The sequence below is a fragment of the Aquarana catesbeiana genome, linkage group LG08 (genome assembly GCF_042186555.1).
Source record: "Aquarana catesbeiana isolate 2022-GZ linkage group LG08, ASM4218655v1, whole genome shotgun sequence".
In the NCBI taxonomy this organism is placed as follows: Eukaryota; Metazoa; Chordata; class Amphibia; order Anura; family Ranidae; genus Aquarana; species Aquarana catesbeiana.
The window spans coordinates 46,214,859-46,234,164 of NC_133331.1; the positions used below are offsets into that span (position 1 = coordinate 46,214,859).

The 19,306-nt window shown below is 45.9% G+C and overlaps 1 protein-coding gene across 1 annotated transcript in view; it reads right to left on the reverse strand.

The window, feature by feature from the left end:
* The window catches only part of LOC141105726 (uncharacterized), a 178,739-nt gene extending 160,063 nt beyond the window's left edge, over nucleotides 1–18,676 (reverse strand). The window contains exons 1-5 of the mRNA XM_073595788.1: nucleotides 18,622–18,676; nucleotides 17,537–17,617; nucleotides 16,368–16,529; nucleotides 11,728–11,827; nucleotides 6,106–6,156 (exon numbers count right to left, since the gene is read on the reverse strand). Of these exons, the coding sequence (XP_073451889.1) occupies nucleotides 6,106–6,156; nucleotides 11,728–11,827; nucleotides 16,368–16,529; nucleotides 17,537–17,594 (371 nt within the window). The 5' untranslated portion in view covers nucleotides 17,595–17,617; nucleotides 18,622–18,676. The remainder of the gene's footprint in view (nucleotides 1–6,105; nucleotides 6,157–11,727; nucleotides 11,828–16,367; nucleotides 16,530–17,536; nucleotides 17,618–18,621) is intronic.
* Between the last annotated feature and the right edge of the window lie 630 nt (nucleotides 18,677–19,306).

The following is a 19,306-nucleotide window of genomic DNA, read 5'->3' on the forward strand; positions in this document are numbered from 1 at the left end:
CCATCATCTCCCCTGGGGACAGGGACCCCCTTCTCATTGGGGATAGGGCCCCCATCATCTCCCCTGGGGATAGCCCCCGTCATCTCCCTTGGGACAGGGCCCCCGTCATCTCCCCTGGGTACAAGGCCCCCCATCATCTTCCCTGGCAACTGGGACCCCTTATTCTCTGGGGACAGGGCCCCCACCATCTTCTCTGGGGACGGGAACCCCATCTCCCCTGCAGTCAGGGACCCCTTCTCACTTGGGGACAGGGCCCCCACCATCTTTCCTGGGGACAGGACCCCCTTCTCACTTGAGTACAGGGACCCCCTTCTCCCCTAGGGACAGGGACCCCCTTCTCCCCTGGGGACAGGGCCCCCATCATCTCCCCTGGGGATGGGGACCTAATCTCCCTTGGGGACAGGGCCCCCGTCATCTCCCTTGGGGACAGGACCCCCATTATCTCCCCTGGGGGCAGGGGCCCCTATCATCTCACCTAAAGACAGGGCCCCATCTCCCTTGAGGACAGTGCCCCATCATCTCTCCTGGCTACAGGGACCCCTTCTTCCCTGGGGACAGGGCCCCCACCATCTTCCCTGGGTATGGGAAACCCCACCTTCCCTGCGGACAGGGACCCCTTCTTACTTGGGGACTTGGCCCCCATCATCTCCCCTGCGGACAGGGACCCCTTATTCTCTGGAGGCAGGACCCCATCTTCCCTGGGTATGGGGAACACCATCTCCCCTGTGGACAGTGACCCCTTCTCACTTGGGGACAAGGCCCCCATCATCTCCCCTGGCAACTGGGACCCCTTCTTCTCTGGGGACAGGGCCCCCACCATCTTCCCTGGGGATGGGAACCCCATCTCCCCTGCAGTCAGGGACCCCTTCTCACTTGGGGACAGGGCCCCCACCATCTTTCCTGGGGATGGGACCCCCTTCTCACTTGAGGACAAAGACCCCCTTCTCACTTGAGGACAAAGACCCCCTTCTCACTTGGGGACAGGGCCCCTTAATCTCCCCTGGGGACAGGGCCCCCATCATCTCCCCTGGGGATAGAGCCCCCATCATCTCCCCTGGAGACAGGGCCCCCATCATCTCCCCTGGAGACAGGGCCCCCATTATTTCCCCTGGAGATGGGGACCTCATCTCCCTTGGGGACAGGGTCCCCGTCATTTCCCTTGGGGACAGGGCCCCCATCATTCCCCTTGGGGACAGGGCCACCGTCATCTCCCCTGGGGGCAGGGGCCCCATCATTTCACCTGGGGACAGGGCCCCCATCTCCCTTGAGGACAGTGCCCCCATCCTCTCTCCTGGCTACAGGGACCCCTTCTTCCCTGGGGACAGGGCCCCCACCATCTTCCCTGGGGATGGGGACCTCATCTTTCCTGGGGAAGGGACACCTTCTCATGTGCGGACAGCGACCCCCTTCTCACTCGGAGACAAGGCCCACATCATCTCCCCTGGGGACAGGGCCCCTATCATCTCCCCTGGCAACGCCAACAGGGACCCCTTCTTCTCTGGGGACAGGGCCCCTACCATCTTCCCTGTGGATGGGAACCCCATCTCCCCTGGGGACAGGGACCCCTTCTCACTTGAAGACAGGGACCCCTTCTCACTTGAAGACAGGGACCCTTCTCACTTGAAGACAGGGACCCCTTCTCACTTGAAGACAGGGACCCCTTCTCACTTGAAGACAGGGACCCCTTCTCACTTGGGGACAGAGACCCCACAAGGTCCCCATCTCTGTGCACTGAGAAAGAGTGTCATGACACCAGCACTGAGATAGAGAACACTGACACCAGCACTGAGAGCATGCCAGCACTGACACCAGCGTTGAGATAGAGGTCACTGACACCAGCACTGAGATAGAGGACACGGAGATAGAGCACCCTGACTCCAGCGTCAGATAGAGGACACTGACACCAGCTCCAAGACACACTGCACTGAGATAGAGTGCCCCAACACCAGCACTGAGAGCACATGGATGCCAGTGCTGAGAAGGTACACTGACGCCAGCTTTGAGATAGAGGAAACTGACACCAGCACTTCTTAATATATGCAGTTTATACAGTTAATTTGTATCGCTTAATTTTTTTTTCCATTACGGGTATCTAAGTTTTGCCTAAGGCCTCACAAAGCCTAGAGCCACCTCTGCCCCTATCCCCTTTCCTGATCTACATGGGATTTAGGTATGTTCCCTCGCCTCAAAGGCATTGCTTTAGGCCATCCCACATAGTCATTACTATGGTGCTCTGTGTCCCGTGATGTACGATAAAGAAAAATGGATTTTTAAAACAGCTTACCTGTAAAATCCTTTTCTTGGAGTACATCACGGGACACAGAGGTCCCTCCCCTCTTTTTCTAGGATCATCATTGCTTGCTAAAAAACTAAAGGTACTTCCTGTATGGGAGGGGTTATATGGGAGGAAACTTCTTACTATTGGTTGCCAGTGTCCAATCACCTAAAGGTAGCATATAAACCCACATAGTCATTACTATGGTGCACTGTGTCCCGTGATGTACTCCAAGAAAAGGATTTTACAGGTAAGCTGTTTTAAAAATCCATTTTTTATTGCTAGTATTACAAGGGATGATAAAAAAACATCTCTTGTAATAGCATGGGCTATGACAGGTCCTCTTTGTGGTGAGATCGGGTGGTCTATTAGACCCCAAATCTCTCCTCTGGCCTCCAATGCAGCCGATCAGACACAGATTGGTCTGATTGGCTGCTTCTCTGGCCAACAGCCAGGTAAACAAACAACCAAATCAAGAAGTGACAAAGAAGTTCCTCTCACTGTGTGCCCAGAGCTGGATGCTGCCGGTCACATCCTTACCGGGCTCTCCAATTGCACGGGAGAGCTTGGTAAAAGGTGGCAGCGCAGGGGGGAACCCCCTTCTTCTACCTTTAAAGTAATCCAGCGGCTGGGGGATGTTTATAAACGTACGACAGGAAGTGGATATTTTTACAACTAACTTACTAACTGACATATCAGCATGGATGTCGCACCACTTCCTTAACCACTTCAATACCGGGCACTTATACACCTTCCTGCCCAGACCAATTTTCAGCTTTCGGCGCTGTCGCACTTTGAATGACAATTGCGTGGTCATACTTTCTTTTGGTGGTATTTGATCACCTCTGGGATTTTTATTTTCTGCTAAACAAATAAAAAAAAGACCGAAAATTGGTCTGTTGAAAATGAACTAACTTACTAGCAGGATCAACAGGTGAAAAATAAAGGAAAAAGCCTAAAAAAAAAAAAAAAAAAAAAAAAAAAAAAGGGAAAATTAATGAAGACACCACATCTAAGAAATAGTAAACTCCAATAAATATTTTTTTTTCTTTCACACTTGTACGACTTGAAAGTCGCAGGACTTTGACACAACTTGAATGCCTGTGTATTCTTGAGGTGTATGGACCTCAAGTCATATCAAAGTCGGACCAAAGTAGTGCAGGGACTACTTTGAAGTCGTTGCGACTTGAAGTCGCACAGATATGAACGGTACTCATTGAAAATCATGGGGTACGACTTGTCATGCGACTTTGCAGTCCCAAGTCACAGGACAAGACGCACAAGTGTGAAAGGGGCCTAAAAAATAACAAACACACATACTCATCTAAGCATGGATCTAAGATGCAGCTGTCTCCTGCTGCTTTAAAGAGCGAGAACTGAGCAATCAAAGAACGCTGATTGTTCAGTTCTCGGTCTTCAGTAAGCAGAGTGCTGGTGACAGTAAGTCACTGCCTCTCTGCTCTGCCCTTCCAGCATTCACAGGATCGCTGGGCTGTGCAGGGTGCAGGAGCGGCTGTTTCAGGCTCTCAGCAGCACACTGAGAGGTTGAGCCAGCTGCCGGTCAGGCATCTGGGTAGATCCCAACATTGTCGGGAAACCTGCAGAGCCTAGAGCAGCTATGTGACATCAGCCAACAGCAGGCTTTAGCAGTTCTGTTACCCCCAGGAGAAGAATGGCCAAAAGAGTTTTGGCCATACTTCTCCTTTAAAGCATCTTTAAATGTACTGTTAATGCTGCTAGTACAAGTTCCTGAATATGTTCAACTAACAGGCTGGTGGTCAAGCTTAATTTCTTAAAGTGACACTAAACTCTGGTTTAAAAGAAGAAAGAAATCTATTCCAATATGCATTCTTACTCCAAAAAGTACCTTCTATTGCTCTACTGCTTAATTTTATGCTGTGGTCCGACTTCTTATTAAAGGGTGGCTACTTTTGTTCTTCATGGTCACACATACAGAAGGACTGCTCGCTCCCAAGGTGGACACACATGTCAAACACAAAGCGGCCCTCCAGGCCATTTCATGTGGCCCTCGCACCCAAGGCTTTTTTTCAGCTGGAATGTGGCAGAACTCAGTTCCTCTGCTCCCCGCTCACCATTGCCACTTTCCTCTCTGCATCTCTTACAGATCCCTGCCTGCCCTGCACTCATGGCAGGGGCGAGGGAGATGCAGTGTGGGATGGGGCATCATGTGGTAAGCTGCACTGTGATCCCCATCTGTGCCCAGGTACACAGATACCAACCAATGATCTCCCTGCAAGTGAAAGAGGCGGAGCCACCTACACTGTCGAGAGGTACTTTGGAGAAAAAAGATATCATAAAGTGTCACTTTAAAGTGCAGTATTAAGAAGTGAGGTCACTGGCCAGGCTATGTTGTCTAGCAGGGGTGCCTGCATCACAAGACTGGATGAACACAAATGTAAAAGTCTTGGAAGGTAGAGCCACTTATATATATTTAGATAAACTTAAATAGCACTATATAAACTCTGTATAATAGTAATAATAATAAATATTTCAAACGTCTGTGTGGCTGGAGTTCAGCTTTAGGATTCCTGACATATCTGCTGCCGGCCACTCCTGGTATGTAAATGTTCACAGCCGAGTGCTCTCTAACACCAGATTCAAGTCACAAATATATTAATGGGAAAATCTGGGTTCATAGCTCATACAAAGTCATAAATATCCTGCTACTAAACGGATATTGTTCTGGAAGGCAAATTTATAGGACTGGCAGGAAATATTATTAGAAAAATATGTCATAAAGAAACTTTGCTGTATGCAACTGCTCAGGAAATGCAGAATGAGATCTAATTCTTGTACAGGAATACATCAAAACCTTCCCAGGATCAGAGGAGGACAAGAGAAGAGTTGGTGATTGGACAGAAACCAACGAATGGGGATAGCAGAACATGTTCAGAATAGGTGAAGGACAGCAGTGTTAGACCTTGCTCTTTCCGATGTCTTCATTAAAGTAACCCTGACCAGATGACAGTTGACTTTGTGCACTGTCTATCTTAAACAAATTTCATTTTTTAAATAAAATCATTGTTTTCACCTTTTTTTTGTTTTGATTTTTTCTTATCTGAACGCTTCTGATCTTCTGCAGCCTCTTTGCAGCTAATTCCTGTCTACATGCACTATGCGATGGTTGCATGGTAATTTTCAGGGTAGGTTCCCCGATGGTGACACTAATGGACCATGGTTGTGTTATGTGTGATCAAACGGCCACTTGTAGACTCCACCAGAACCCCGTTCACAGCATGACAATGCAGGAGAAAAATTAGAAGACACAGACAGAGTGTTGTCTCCCTATAACAGAAAGTTCCTGAACAAGGACCGTTATGGCAGGATCACCAGGGATTATTTTAATTAAATCTGGATGTTTACCCTGGGTTCACACTGGAGTGGTGCACCACATTCCTGTTCAAATCACATGCGATTCTTTGCAGTGCGACTTGAGCCCATTCATTCTATATAGCTCAAATTGCACCACCCCTGCACGAAAAAGGTGCATGCACCTCTTTTTTGCCGCACTGGAATCTGATAGCATGGATGTTCATGCCTATGCAATCTGTTTCTGCCAATCGCACTGCGTTTTGGGAACCGTTTTTTGGGGTGTAGTAAAGTTAACATTGACACCCGCAGTGGTTCGCATGAACAGAGTGCAATTGTGAAGCAGGACATGGACAGGAATCGCTGCGAATGCCGCATTGCATCAGTGTGAGCCTAGGCTCTTCTCTGCAGTATTAGGGGATTTAAGGGACAATCTCCTAGAAAATAAAGTGAACCTGATCCAGTTTTGCTTGTTTTCATAGATTAATAAAGTTACTCACATGGTGTTTTTCCGCTGAATCTCAGACTGGAGTCTGTCCACTTCCTCGTTTCTGGAAATACAGAGAAAAAGTAACACAATCTCCACACAAACTATTTAGGCCTCATGTACACTGCTGCTAAATGGACGTTTAGGAGCAGTTGGGCATTTTTTTCAACTGTTCCTGAACTCTCCTCTATGTTATCTTAGGCCTCATGCACACGAGACGCTGTTAAACTCGCGTTCAGAGGCAGTTGGACACTTTTTTCAACTGCCCCTGAACCCATTCAATGTTATCCTGTGTGTCCATGTACACAGTCTAATTTTTTGGCATTTTTAGGCAGTTGCGTTTAACCTCGTTTTTCCAGAAGCAAAATAATGGGTTCAGACGCAAGCGTTTTCCACGTTTCAGACGCCAAACGCGGCTAAACGCCAGTACCGCGTTTATAAGTGTTTTTTACAACCCGACTTTGGGGCCCCATATCTCGGGGCCACTGAGTGGTAGGAACCCCAAATTTGGTGTGCTAACACAGACTAGCACTATAACATATCCAAATTTGGGGTTCCTAGCACCAAGTGGCCCCAAGATATGGGGCCCCAAAGTCAGGTCACAAAATGTCATTCTCTGCTGCAGAAAAGTGCTTGACATTTTGCGACCCGACTTTGGGGCCCCATATCTCGGGGCCACTTGGTGCTACGAACTCCAAACTAACACTATAACATTACAAATTTGGGGTTCCTAGCACCAAGTGGCCTTGAGATATAGGGCATCAAAGTCGGGTCACAAAATGTCATTCTCTGCTGCAGAAAAGTGCTTGACATTTTCCGACCTGAATTTGTGGCCCCATATCTTGGGGACACTTGGTGCTAGGAACTCCAAATTTGGTGTGCTGACACAGTTGGACTAACACTATAAGATTACAAATTTGGGGTTCCTAGCACCAAGTGGCCCAGAGATATGGGGCCCCAAAGTCGGGTCACAAAATGTCATTCTCTGCTGCAGAAAAGTGCTTGACATTTTGTGACCCGAATTTGGGGCCCCATATCTCGGGGCCACTTAGAGCTAGGAACCCCAAATTTGGATATGTTGTAGTGCTAGTTCCACTGTGTTAACATACCACATTTGGGGTTCCTAGCACCAAGTGGCCCCAAGATACAAGGCCCCAAATTTGGGTTGCAAAATGTCATTCTCTGCTCTGCAGATGCTTCTAGACGCAAACGCGGCTAAACGTGGCATGCAAACGCGGCAAAACGGGCGTTTCTAAACGCCGGTTTCAGTTTTTAAAAACATGTGTTCAGCAGAGTTTGCACCGGCGTCTCATGTGCATGAGGCCTTATCAGTACATGTACACAGAGTCGTTTACAGTCGTTTCTAGGCAGTTGAGTTTAGAGGATTTTTTTGGAACGCAAAAAAATGGGTTCAGAAGCTGAGTTTAGAAGCATTTCAAGCGCCAAAGGCTTCTAAACGCAGTAGCTCACATTTAGCTGTGTTTCGTTTACAGGCGTTTCTCATTTTTGGCTATTTTGAAAAAAAAAAAAACACTTCTAAATGCAAACGCGGCAAAACGCCGCTAAACAAAGCATGTTTACGTGGCAAAACGGACATTTTAAACGTGGGTTGCTATCTGTCAAGTTAAATCGTTCAGGAGAGGTTGTAAAAATGTCCATGTACATGAAGTCTAAAACATCTGGCAATAGTGTAAGTGCAAGGACCAAATGGGAAACACACAAGTTATGATAAAACACAGAAATTGTCTTTACATATACGTATATATTGAAATAATCCACCTGGAGAGCAATAACGGTGATTAAGAGCAATATAGCTCTCAATCCTATATTCAGGCTGCTTTCAGATGATTTCAAACCTGAGAATAACCCCAAGAGCAGAGGCAAACACTTCAACAATAACAACTTTAAATCAGGTTAGTTACTTCTACATAAATTGGCCCTGAGTCCAGGTAGGAGGAGAGCAGAGGAATGACCCTCTCTTATGTCAGACCTCTCTCTCCTATCTTCTGACACCACAGGCCCAATAACCAACACTGTACTCAAATCAACATTCAATAGATCAGTTCCCAAGGTAGACTATCCCGCACACCCACTACATATACAGAGCGCTGGACATGTGTGTGTGTGACCGTGGGGCACTAGTAAATTCAGTTCCTTGAAAGAAGGATAAGGCCTTGGATCTTCAGCTAGCCACTTTTGTTGGTGCACTTAAACTCCTGAATGGCAGAGCAAAGCAATACAACTGGCCCAGATTATTAAACAAAGAATGCAGGATCTTCCTCAGCAAAGTGAAAGAACAATGGTGTCTTTATACAGTGTCTCTGTATCTGGATTGCCTTGTGTCCTGTGGCACTACAGGTGTCAGCAAGGTGACTAAGAGCAATGATGTCTGTATACAGTGTTCATAAAGTTGGATGGGCAAAGTGAAGTAACTCTGTATGTGTGCAGCATCCCAGTCTCCTGGAAATGGGCAAGTGCCCTCTCACCAATCCTGTGGTCAAGGCCCAAACGAACGTCCTGGAACAGGTAGGGACGTCTAGTGACCATACTGGTCACCTCACACTGAAAACACTTCACACCACTGGTACAGGTGTGCCTGGACGTGCACCCAGAATCCCCCTCTCCCGACCGGCCGTAGACACTTGGAACAACGTGGTGGACCGACCCGGGAGGAAGCACCTCTCCCCCAGGTCCAGTCTCTCCCTCTGCCTTGTGGTAATTAATTCCTCTCAGGAGACAAGATGGAGTCCTCCACAACTCCCTTCAGTGCACAGCATGCTGGGCTTTGTAGTTCCATGCCCCATTCAAGGCTATGGGGCCATTTGAGATGGGGACTACATGTCCCAGAATTCCCTACTGCAATCAGGTGGCTGCCCATTGGCTCTCCTCTTCCTACCAATGAGGATGGGGAGGGAGCAGAGCGGCTGCCTGTGTCCCTGCGAGAGCTGCTCGCATTAACATAAAGTCAGTGGAGAGAAAAAAGGGAGGAGGAGAAATCCCACACAGACACTGACAGGCACGCTCTCCTCTCACTGGAGAGCCTCGGCCAGCTTGGCATGGCGCCGTGAGTGAATGTAGGGCACTTACTACAAACCTTTTCAGGTCTCCCGTGTATTCTGCAAACTCATACCTTTTTGTACCATCTCTCTTTTTTTAAACACAAATGCTCCACTCCCCACTCCACATGCCTAATCCTTGGTGTCACCCTTGTACCTAATAAGTGGGACCAAATCTGGGCTACCACAAAGTTCTGTACTCAGAATGTGGCTCCTTCAGAAACAAACTACAAAGTTTTATCCCAATGGTACCTGGTCTAGACTAGGATAACCAAATTTGTCTTTAACTATGCAACCACGTGCTTCATATGGTAGAAATGCCTGGCTGTTAGTACATTTTGGGCACTTCAAGCTCCTAATACTAATCACAGTGGCTAAGTAGTTAGAACATCCACCTAGCAGCACTAGGGTCACCAGTTCGAATCCCAACCATGACACTACCTACTTGGAGTTTGTATGTTCTCCCTGTGCCTGCATGGGTTTCCTTCCACACTCCAAAGACATTCTGGTAGGTTAATTGCCTCCTGCCTAAATTGGCCCTAGTATAGGAATGTTAGTTAGGGAACTTAGATAGTAAGCTCCCTGAAGGCAGGGACTGACGTGAATGTACAAATATATATATATATATATGTGAAGCCCTATGTAAATTCATAGTGCTATATATGAACCTGTAATAAAAAATAAATAAATAAAATTACTGCTGCAACCAGACTATAGACAAGGTCTGGAAGAGTCCTAGACTTTGCCTTCCCAAAACCAAAAATAGGGTTGCTCAAGCTGTAACAAACTAAAAAAAAATCTAGGCCACACGACAAGAAAGGATTCCTAAGTACAATAAAATATGCCAGCCCTAGATAAACAAACTCGACCCGCCTGGCTTTGACTCTTCTCTCCTTGAACCCTATCAAATTCCCCTTTACATAGTTACATAGTTAGTCAGGTTGAAAAAAGCCACAAGTCCATCTAGTTCAACCAAAAAAAAAAAAAAAACAAAAAAAAAACATACAATCCCATATAGACAATCCTTTGCCCACAGTTGATCCACAGGAAGGTGAACACCCCAGCAAAGCATGATCCAATTTGCTACAGCAGGGGAAAAATTCCTTCCTGATCCCCCGAGAGGCAATGGGATATTCCCTGGTCAACTCTAGCTATAAATGTTAGTACCCAACCTTTCCGTATTTGGAGATGAAATCTCTTTTCCTATAGATGTAAAGAGTGCCCCCTTATCCTCTAATGATTTGAACAGGTGCAAAATGATAGCTTTCTCTCTCTGGAGTCCATACCTCTCTTAATACAAGAAAGGGCTTTGCTTGCTTTGGAAACTGCAGCTTGGCATTGCATGCTATTATTAAGCTTATGATCTACCAAAACCCCCAGATCCTTCTTCACCATTGATTCCTCCAGTTGTACTCCCCCTAGTATGTATGATGCATATTCTTAGCCCCCAGGTGCATAATTTTACATTTATCAACGTTAAACCTCATTTGCCACTTAGTTGCCCAATTAAACAGTGCAGCAGATGCAGGATGAGTGAGGTTGGCTTGTAAGTTGGAGACATCCTGTAAGGATGTTATTCCACTGCATAGTTTGGTGTCATCTGCACACACTGAAATAGTACTTTTTATCCCAGACCCTATATCATTTATAAAGATATTAAAATGTAAGGGTCCCAACACTGAATCTTGGGGTACACCACTGATAACCTTAGATCATTCAGAGTATGAATCATTAACCACTACTCTGAATTCTGTAGCCAGTTTTCTATCCATTTACAAACTGATATTTCCAAGCCTGTAGACTTTACCTTACCCATGACCCGTGTGCGGGGAACTGTGTCAAACGCTTTTGCAAAATCCAAGTATACCACGTCCACAGCCACCCCTCTGTCCAAGATTTTACTTACCTCTTCATAAAAAGAAATCAGGTTTGTTTGACAACTTCTGTCTTTCATGAATCCATGCGTCTGTTGCTTAAAATATTTTTTTCCAGCAAGAACTCATCTATGTGGTCTTATATTAAACACTATAGAAGTTAAACTAACAGGTCTATAGTTAATTGGTAAAGACTTTGATTCCTTTTTAAATATAAGCCCCACACTGGCCCTGCGCCAACCCAGTGGTACCATTCCAGCCATTAACGAGTCCCTAAAAATGAGAAACAATGGCTTTGAAATTAGCTCAATTTTTTTAGGATCGGTGGGTAGATGCCAACACTTATCATTGACCACAGAACCCCATGGTCTTCTGTCCACCACTGTAAACCCTGGGATTCTCTCTACCCATCCACCCCTAACCACACCATGCTCTTGCCTTGCAACCTTTCTTCTCAGGTTCACTTTGTATTTTGTTTTACAATTATAAACACTTGTGTCCTTATATTATGCTTGTCAGAAACTCTGTGTATATTGGGAAGATATACTCTGAACCTTACGCAAAAGGTATAATTACCTTTATGTACCCTCAATACTGCATAAGACAAATTGTAACCTGCCTACAATTCTAAAAAAAAGAAATTTATTGATCAAGAAAATCTCCACATAGTACAAAGTGTAAAAATAACAGCAAAGAAGGACGTACCGCTCATCCTGCATCTGCTGCATCAGGCTGAAATATGGGGCTGCATGAGTCCCCTTCCAGCCCTTCCAAAGTTGACTGCCTGGGTGTATGTATACAGCATCTGTAATATACAATTATATACTGTAAGTACATTGTGTAGTATGCACAACTACACATCTGTAATATACATTATATTCTGACAGTATGCACATAGTATGAAACAACACACCTCTGTGATATGTAAATACTTCCAACACATATTAAATACTGTAATCAATTTTAGTACTTATTGTAAAATCCAATTTCTTGGAGTCCACAGAGGAATTCAGACAGGAAAATTGGACGCTGGCGAACAGAAAAACTAAGCCAGCCCCAGCAAAAACTCCTTCTGTTCACTGTATGACTCAGTTGGTAGCAAGTAGTACCATGGGTATGATCATGTACACAGAGGGATGAAGTCTGTGTCTCTAATTAAACTCCAAGAAAAGGATTTTACAGTAAGTACAAAATGCCCATTTTCTTCTTCGTTTATTGAGGGGCACAGGAATTCAGATACAGTTGGGATGTCTAAAAGCAGTTCAAGACAACAACTGCTAACAGGCCCCCACAAAGAAGACTGAGGACTGCCTGCAGCCCAGGAGCTGCCTGAAGGACCAGCACCCGAATTTAAAACCAGATGAGCTGGAGCCCCCTGCCAGATAAGGGACCCTGCAAAAATGAGCAAAGGAAGGGTATTGAGAATTAATCTGATGCTCCAGACCAGGATAAAGGACACCTCCAGACCAAGATAGAGAAGGGCACTGCCAGAGGTAAATGATTTCACAAAGAAGGGAACACCAAATCTGAATCAGCAAGATGATCAACCAGAAACCACCAAAACAGGTGGAACAACAAAAATTCCCCATGTAGGGAAAACAACCAACTGACAAACTGATATAGTCAACAGAAAACACTAGGAACAACCGTCAGAAGGAACAAGTCTCAAGATCAAGCCTAGGATAAAAAACAGGTCCAGATGAGAAAGACCAGCCTTAATGGGAAGGCAGGTATGGAAATTAGACCTCAGCCCCAGACTGGAGAGATATGATCCACCAAAAGAACTGAAGATGAAGCTAAAACATTTTGTTTCACACCCAGAGTTGTAGCTGAAGAATTCTGCATAACCTGCCTAACCCTGACCACAAGCCATGGGTCTAAGAAGCTCCTCATCCCCCCCCATAGCAAGTGAAGCCTTAACAGCCAAGGAGCGAGTGGCATAAATCACTAAACTTAATCAGCTCCTGCTTGCAGAAGTGGGGGTGCACCTTTGTGCAGTAGACTTCTTTAGATGGCTTAGCTGACCTGCAGCCTGTGTGCACCTACTGCAGAACTATATGTAGGAGAAGTGTCGGATTCCTCCAACCTACATTCAGACAAGATCACCCTCTGGCCCCCTGTGGCATCCCAAATCATGGTATTTAGTGTAATGCCCCGTACACACGGTCGGATTTTCCGATGGAAAATGTCCGATCGGAGCGTGTTGTCGGAAATTCCGACCGTGTGTGGGCTCCATCGGACATTTTCCATCGGATTTTCCGACACACAAAGTTGGAGAGCAGGAGATAAAATTTTCCGACAACAAAATCCGTTGTCGGAAATTCCGATCGTGTGTACACAAATCCGACGGACAAAGTGCCACGCATGCTCAGAATAAATAAAGAGATGAAAGCTATTGGCCACTGACCCGTTTATAGTCCCGACGTACGTGTTTTACGTCACCGCGTTCAGAACGATCGGATTTTCCGACAACTTTGTGTGACCGTGTGTATGCAAGACAAGTTTGAGCCAACATCCGTCGGAAAAAATCCATGGATTTTGTTGTCGGAATGTCCGAACAAAGTCCGACCGTGTTTACGCCCTATAAGGCTGGGTTCACACTATAACACGCAGCGGCTCACAGCAGGAGTGCGCTGCGTCTCCATTCACAGTTTCAGGTCTGATTTCAGCCCAAATTTTTGGCTGAATTCAGACCCGAAGCGGACCAAAAGACGCACAAGACTCCTGTGCAATTTGCACCGGAGCCGCTGCGGGGATGTGTGAACCGGCTCCATAGAGAGCCGGTCACAATCTCCTGCTATGTGAATTGGATGCGGAGAAACCCACATCCAATTTACATAGGTGTAAACCCAGCCTAAGGCTGAAGAGATGACATCTCTGGAAGGCCAAGCGACTCAGATGCCCTTTGGTTGTGACATCAGTACCTGCTTGTAAAGCACATACAACAGCTCAATGGTGGATTCTCTAGGCCAAATGGCCGGGAAGAGAGCACAGAGTGTTTCTGAGCAACACCATTCAGCAAAGCTGAGTGGCAGTGCTCAGTTCTTCAGTGGTTACCCTTTCTCCAGTGATAACCAGATAGCTGGAAATGTAAAATGTGCCCAGTGGTACTAATGACAAAGTAGGTGATATGCCACAGCTCTGGATCAGTACACTTTGCTCTGGAAAGTGCCACAATGCAGAGTCCAGTGCCTGAAGATCACATTTTTTTTTTTATATCATACTGTAGAGTATAAGATTTCCTATCATTTGAGCCCAGTCTTGCCACACAGAGTTAATCCATCTCCGAGCAATCCTTTTATTGTTCAGTGAGATAAATCTTGACAAACTGACAAAAACTTTGTCAAATACTCCCCCTTGCTGTGAGTGACAGCCTAAGACACAGGCATGATTTTTTAATTCCCTCCCCCACTCCTTTCTTCAGCAGCTCTGCAAGGATTGGCTGTTCCACACTTCAGCATGATTTGGCATGCTGAAGTCATATGGTTACTTTCCTGTCTTTTCACTGGATGTTAGAGATCATAGCAGAAGTTCAGTGTAAGAAATACACAGGAGAAAATGCATATTGACAAGGGGAGTGTAGAGGTGGGCGGGGAGTCTACTGACATCACGACTCCACCCACCGAGCTCCAGACAACAGACCCACCCACAGAATCTGCAGTTTTTAGGGTCTAATAACCGAGAGAGGGGAGACATTTGACAGGTAAAGATACATGCAGGAGGCATGTATATCCTTATAGATAACCCCTATGGCAGTAGTTTAGAAAGGATGACATTGGGTTTACATCCACTTTAACTAAGGCTAATCCAGATAGCTGCCTGTAGAGATTAGCACGTGCAGTGGTTTAGAGAGCAATCTTAAATAAGGTTGATGAAAGAGCAATCCAAAAAAAAGATTAAAAAAAAAGGCTAGCAAAATGTGACTAGATTTTTCTACAACAGCAGAGTTGAAAGCATGCTAGGCGGAAGGAGGAATGTTATACTGGGGCTGGCTTACAATTTTAATCTTTGCCAGTGTCCAATCATCCTGGAGATGGCAGTATAACCAGACTGTATTTGAATTCCTGTGTCTCCTAATGGACAAGAAAGAAAAACCATTATACTGTATACTGTCAATACAATAAACAGTATGAAACATACAGACATCTATAATATAAATTACGGACTGTCAGTACCTTACATAATATGGGATTAAGGGTTCCCCAATGGGCACTTATAGCAGAATAAGGATATCCACCATGGATTATAGTACAGAGCAGACAGAGCAGACCTTGGCCCAAAGGGAAAGGGTTCCTCAGTGTCTATCCATAGGAGGATATCCACCTTAAACTATAGAACAGGTTAGACCTCGGCCTGGGGGGGTACTGCTCCCATGTGAGTACTCAGAGAATAAGTATAATCACCATGGACTCTATAGAGCAGACCTCAATCCAGGAAAAAAGTCTCCCCAGTGGATACCCATAGGAAAAAAGGGATACCCACCACGGTCTCTAGTACAGAGAAAACCTCAGCCCAAAGTGGAAGGACTCCGCATTGGGTACCCATAACAGGAGAAGGATATTCCGCCATGGACTACAGTACAGGGCAGATGTCGGCTCGGGGGAAAAAGCTCCCCAGTGAGTACTTAATGGAGTATAAGGCCATCCACCATGTATTCTAGTACCAGGCAGACCCCAGCCTGGGAGGGAAGGGATCCCCAGTAGATACTCTTAGGAGGATAAGGATATATAGTATATCATTAATTACAGTACAGAGCAGAACTTGGCATGGTGGGAAGGATTTCCCAGTGAGTACTGCTAGGAGAAGGATATCTCCTGTGGTCTCTAGTAGAGAGCAGACCTTGGCCTGGGGGAAAGGGCTGCCCAGTGGTTACTTGTAGCATGACTACATCCACCACAGTCTTTAGTACAAGACCTTGCACTAAAGGAGAAGGGCTCCCCACTGGGTACCTATAGGAGGATAAGGGTAACTACCTTAGACTGTAGTGCAGAACAGACCTCATCCCAGGGGATAGGGCTCCTCAGTGAAGGATATTAAAAAACAAAAAAAAAAACACTATGGACTCTAGTACAGAACAGACCTCACTCTGGAGGAAGGGCTCCCCAGGGGGTACTCTCCAAGAGGAAAAGGATAACCGCCATAGTCTTGTACAGAGTAGACCTCAGGCTGGTGGGGAAGAAATCTCCAGTGAGTCATCAGAGGAGGAAAATGATATCCACCATTTACTTTACCATCCCACTCTTTCCAGTGGGTATTTGTAGGAGGATAAGGATAACCACTATGCACTCTGCTAATACAGGAAGCCGAGTACCAGCAATGTAGACAGAACAAGTTGTCATTCTTACCATGTAACTCTGCTCCAAGGAGCCCCATCAGACGGGAGAAGGTCCCCAGCTGTGGGCTCACCTTGTCCAAAACCTGGAAGACCAGCCGGATTCTCTCTTCTGTCATTGGTTGGAAACTCACCGCGCCTTTGTCTTCCAGTAGCTGAACCAGGTATTGATTGGCTGAAAAGTCAGAAAACATTGAGTGTGACTGGTGAACATGCTGCAGAATGAACAGTGTGCAGTAACCAATAGCAACCAATCACAATGCAGACCTCTGTCAAGTGCATTTTAAAAGCCATCGCACACATTAGAGGCATTGCAGCAGTTCTTGCTAAACACAGGCAGCTGCACTGTGTGGCCAATTATATTCCAGGCTACAGAATAGTGAGTGGGACAATGCAGATGCCTAGAATTGGATCAGAAGGGTTTTCTAATTTCTATGAGCCCCAATGTCCTCTAATGTCAACGAGCCCCAATGTCCTCTAATGTCACCGAGCCCCAATGTCCTCTAATGTCTATGAGCCCCATAAGAAGGCTGATTGGTCATTGGCTGCTGGAGGTAAATATACAATTTCTGTCAAACGAGGTTAGAATATTATTTCAGTGAGATATGTGTTCCTAAAGCAGTTGCAAAGTATCCCCCTCCTCACCTGATCCAGCACTGTGCCTGTCTACAGCGGCTTAATCCTATCTCTCCTTGCACTCACGGCACAGAAGCAACAGTGGGAGCCATTGGCTTCTGCTGCTGTCAATCAAATCCTGTGAGGAGGGGGGGGGAGGGACCGAGCCGCGCTTTATGTGTCAATGGATGCACACAGCCTGGCTCGGGAGGGAGCCAGCAGGTGCACCTCCATCGGAAGCGGCTTTTTATGGTGGAGAACAGAGGGGTGAAGGAGACGATAGCACCAAGGGGACCCTAGAAGAGAAGGTTCAGTGCCACTCTGTGCAATACCCTTATAGAGGTATAACATGTTTATTTTTTAATATCCCTTGCAACCACTTTAATGTACATACATGTAAAACAATTATGTAAATATGGAATAGCAAACATGTAAAAATGTTAAAGTTACATTTCAAAAATTCAGGAAAATTTTACAATGATAAACACTAAAATCAGAATAGAGAGCCCATTTAAAAAACAAAGTTCAGTGCACACAGGAGTATCTCTACAATGCTTCAGCTCCTACCTGGTGATTTTGCATCGATGATATCCAGTGGGATGGCTGAGCTTCCATTGGCTGACATGCTGATAACGAGACACAAGACATCTGTAGAAGAGGTGGAGACATGAGGAATATCACCAGCACTACACTATGCATTAAATATTGTGTGCCGGTCTCCTTCCTGACCACACAAGACTGGAACTCATCTATCAATGTCGGAGAAGTCTGTCTGTGCTCCACCAGCAGCCAATCAGGGTCTCCCAATGCTGCATAGGAGAATGAATGTAAGAGCTTCATTGGTTGCACTCTGGTAGGTGAGCACCAATCTGGATGTACAACACACAGACTGGAGGATAAGAGCCAGGAGAATGATGGAATCCAGCAGAAACATGTCTAACACAGCCGTAGTGTTTGCAGTGCTGAGGCTCTGGATTCAATCACCACTAGAGATTATCTGCATGCAGTGTTCATGTTCTTCTAGTGTTAATGAGGATTCACCGAATAATCCACTCTCCCATCACAATTTAGAAACAGACAACTACTTGTATGACCAATATTACCCCCCCCCCCCCCCCCCCCCTCATCATATGACTCTGGAAACTTAGGCTGGATTCACACCTGTGCATTTTTAATGCTTTTTGCAGATTTGCACTACAGAACGTGTTCCATAGGAAACCATGTTAAATGGACTGCAGTAGAAATCTGCAAAATGGGAGAAGCACTAAAAATGCATAAGATCACATTGTATAAATTCAAGTTTGGTTCAAACCTACATTTGTACGCAAAAAAACCCAAAACTAAATACTGCAGCGAACCGTACTGTGCCTGCCGCAGCACCATGTTGTTTGGCGCACGTTTGCATGGGGGGGGGGGGGGGTGGCATTTAAATGAATGGCCCTGCCGCACATCTGCTAAAGGGCAACGCATTTCTGTGTGTCAGGAAAACGCATGATTTTGCACGCGTTCCTACCCCGGAAGTCACATGGATATAAATATACACATACACAGATATATATATATACACATACAGTCACACACATACATACACACATGATCCATGAGACACATAACATTACATATCTATGCACATGACGGACATGATCTTACACAGGTGAGCTGGTAAATCAGAAGAGGCGAGTACACAATACTGTCACCATAGCAACAGGGAGGAGACCCTGCAGAGCCCCGCCCACATTCCACAGCATCCCGTCATAGCACAGGTTATGGGAGAGGAAGTCACATGCCTGACAACACATACACTCCTGTCTGTGGCTGTTCTGTGTGCAGCTGATGGGGGGGAATTCTGTTTCCTGGAGCTGATCAATAAATACGGAACATTTTTTTTTTTTTTTTACTGTTTAAAGCACTTAGCCTGACCCTAGGTTCACACTAGTGCTGTTGCTGCATTTTCTGTGCAATTTTAGTGTGCTTTTTTGATGTTTTTTTAATGCTTCATTCTCAAGGAGAGTTGATTTTTTTTTTTTCTTACAAAAAACTCTAATAATGCACTAAAAACGCATGTACTGTACGTGCTGTTTATATGCCATCCCATTAAAAGTCTACGATGTTGCAACTGCACCAAAGAAGCGCCTGCACCCTTCCAAGAACACCTTGCAGTGCTGCACTGATGTGAATAATGGAATTTCCATTTTTGTGCAGGGCAGAGCGAAAGCAAACGCAGGAGAAAAAGCACTAGTGTGACTGCTGGATAGAAGGAGGCGGGGAAAACCAATCAGGGTTCATTCTACTGTGCTGGCTGCAGCAAACTGCTTGGTTGCTAAAGGTTACAGCATT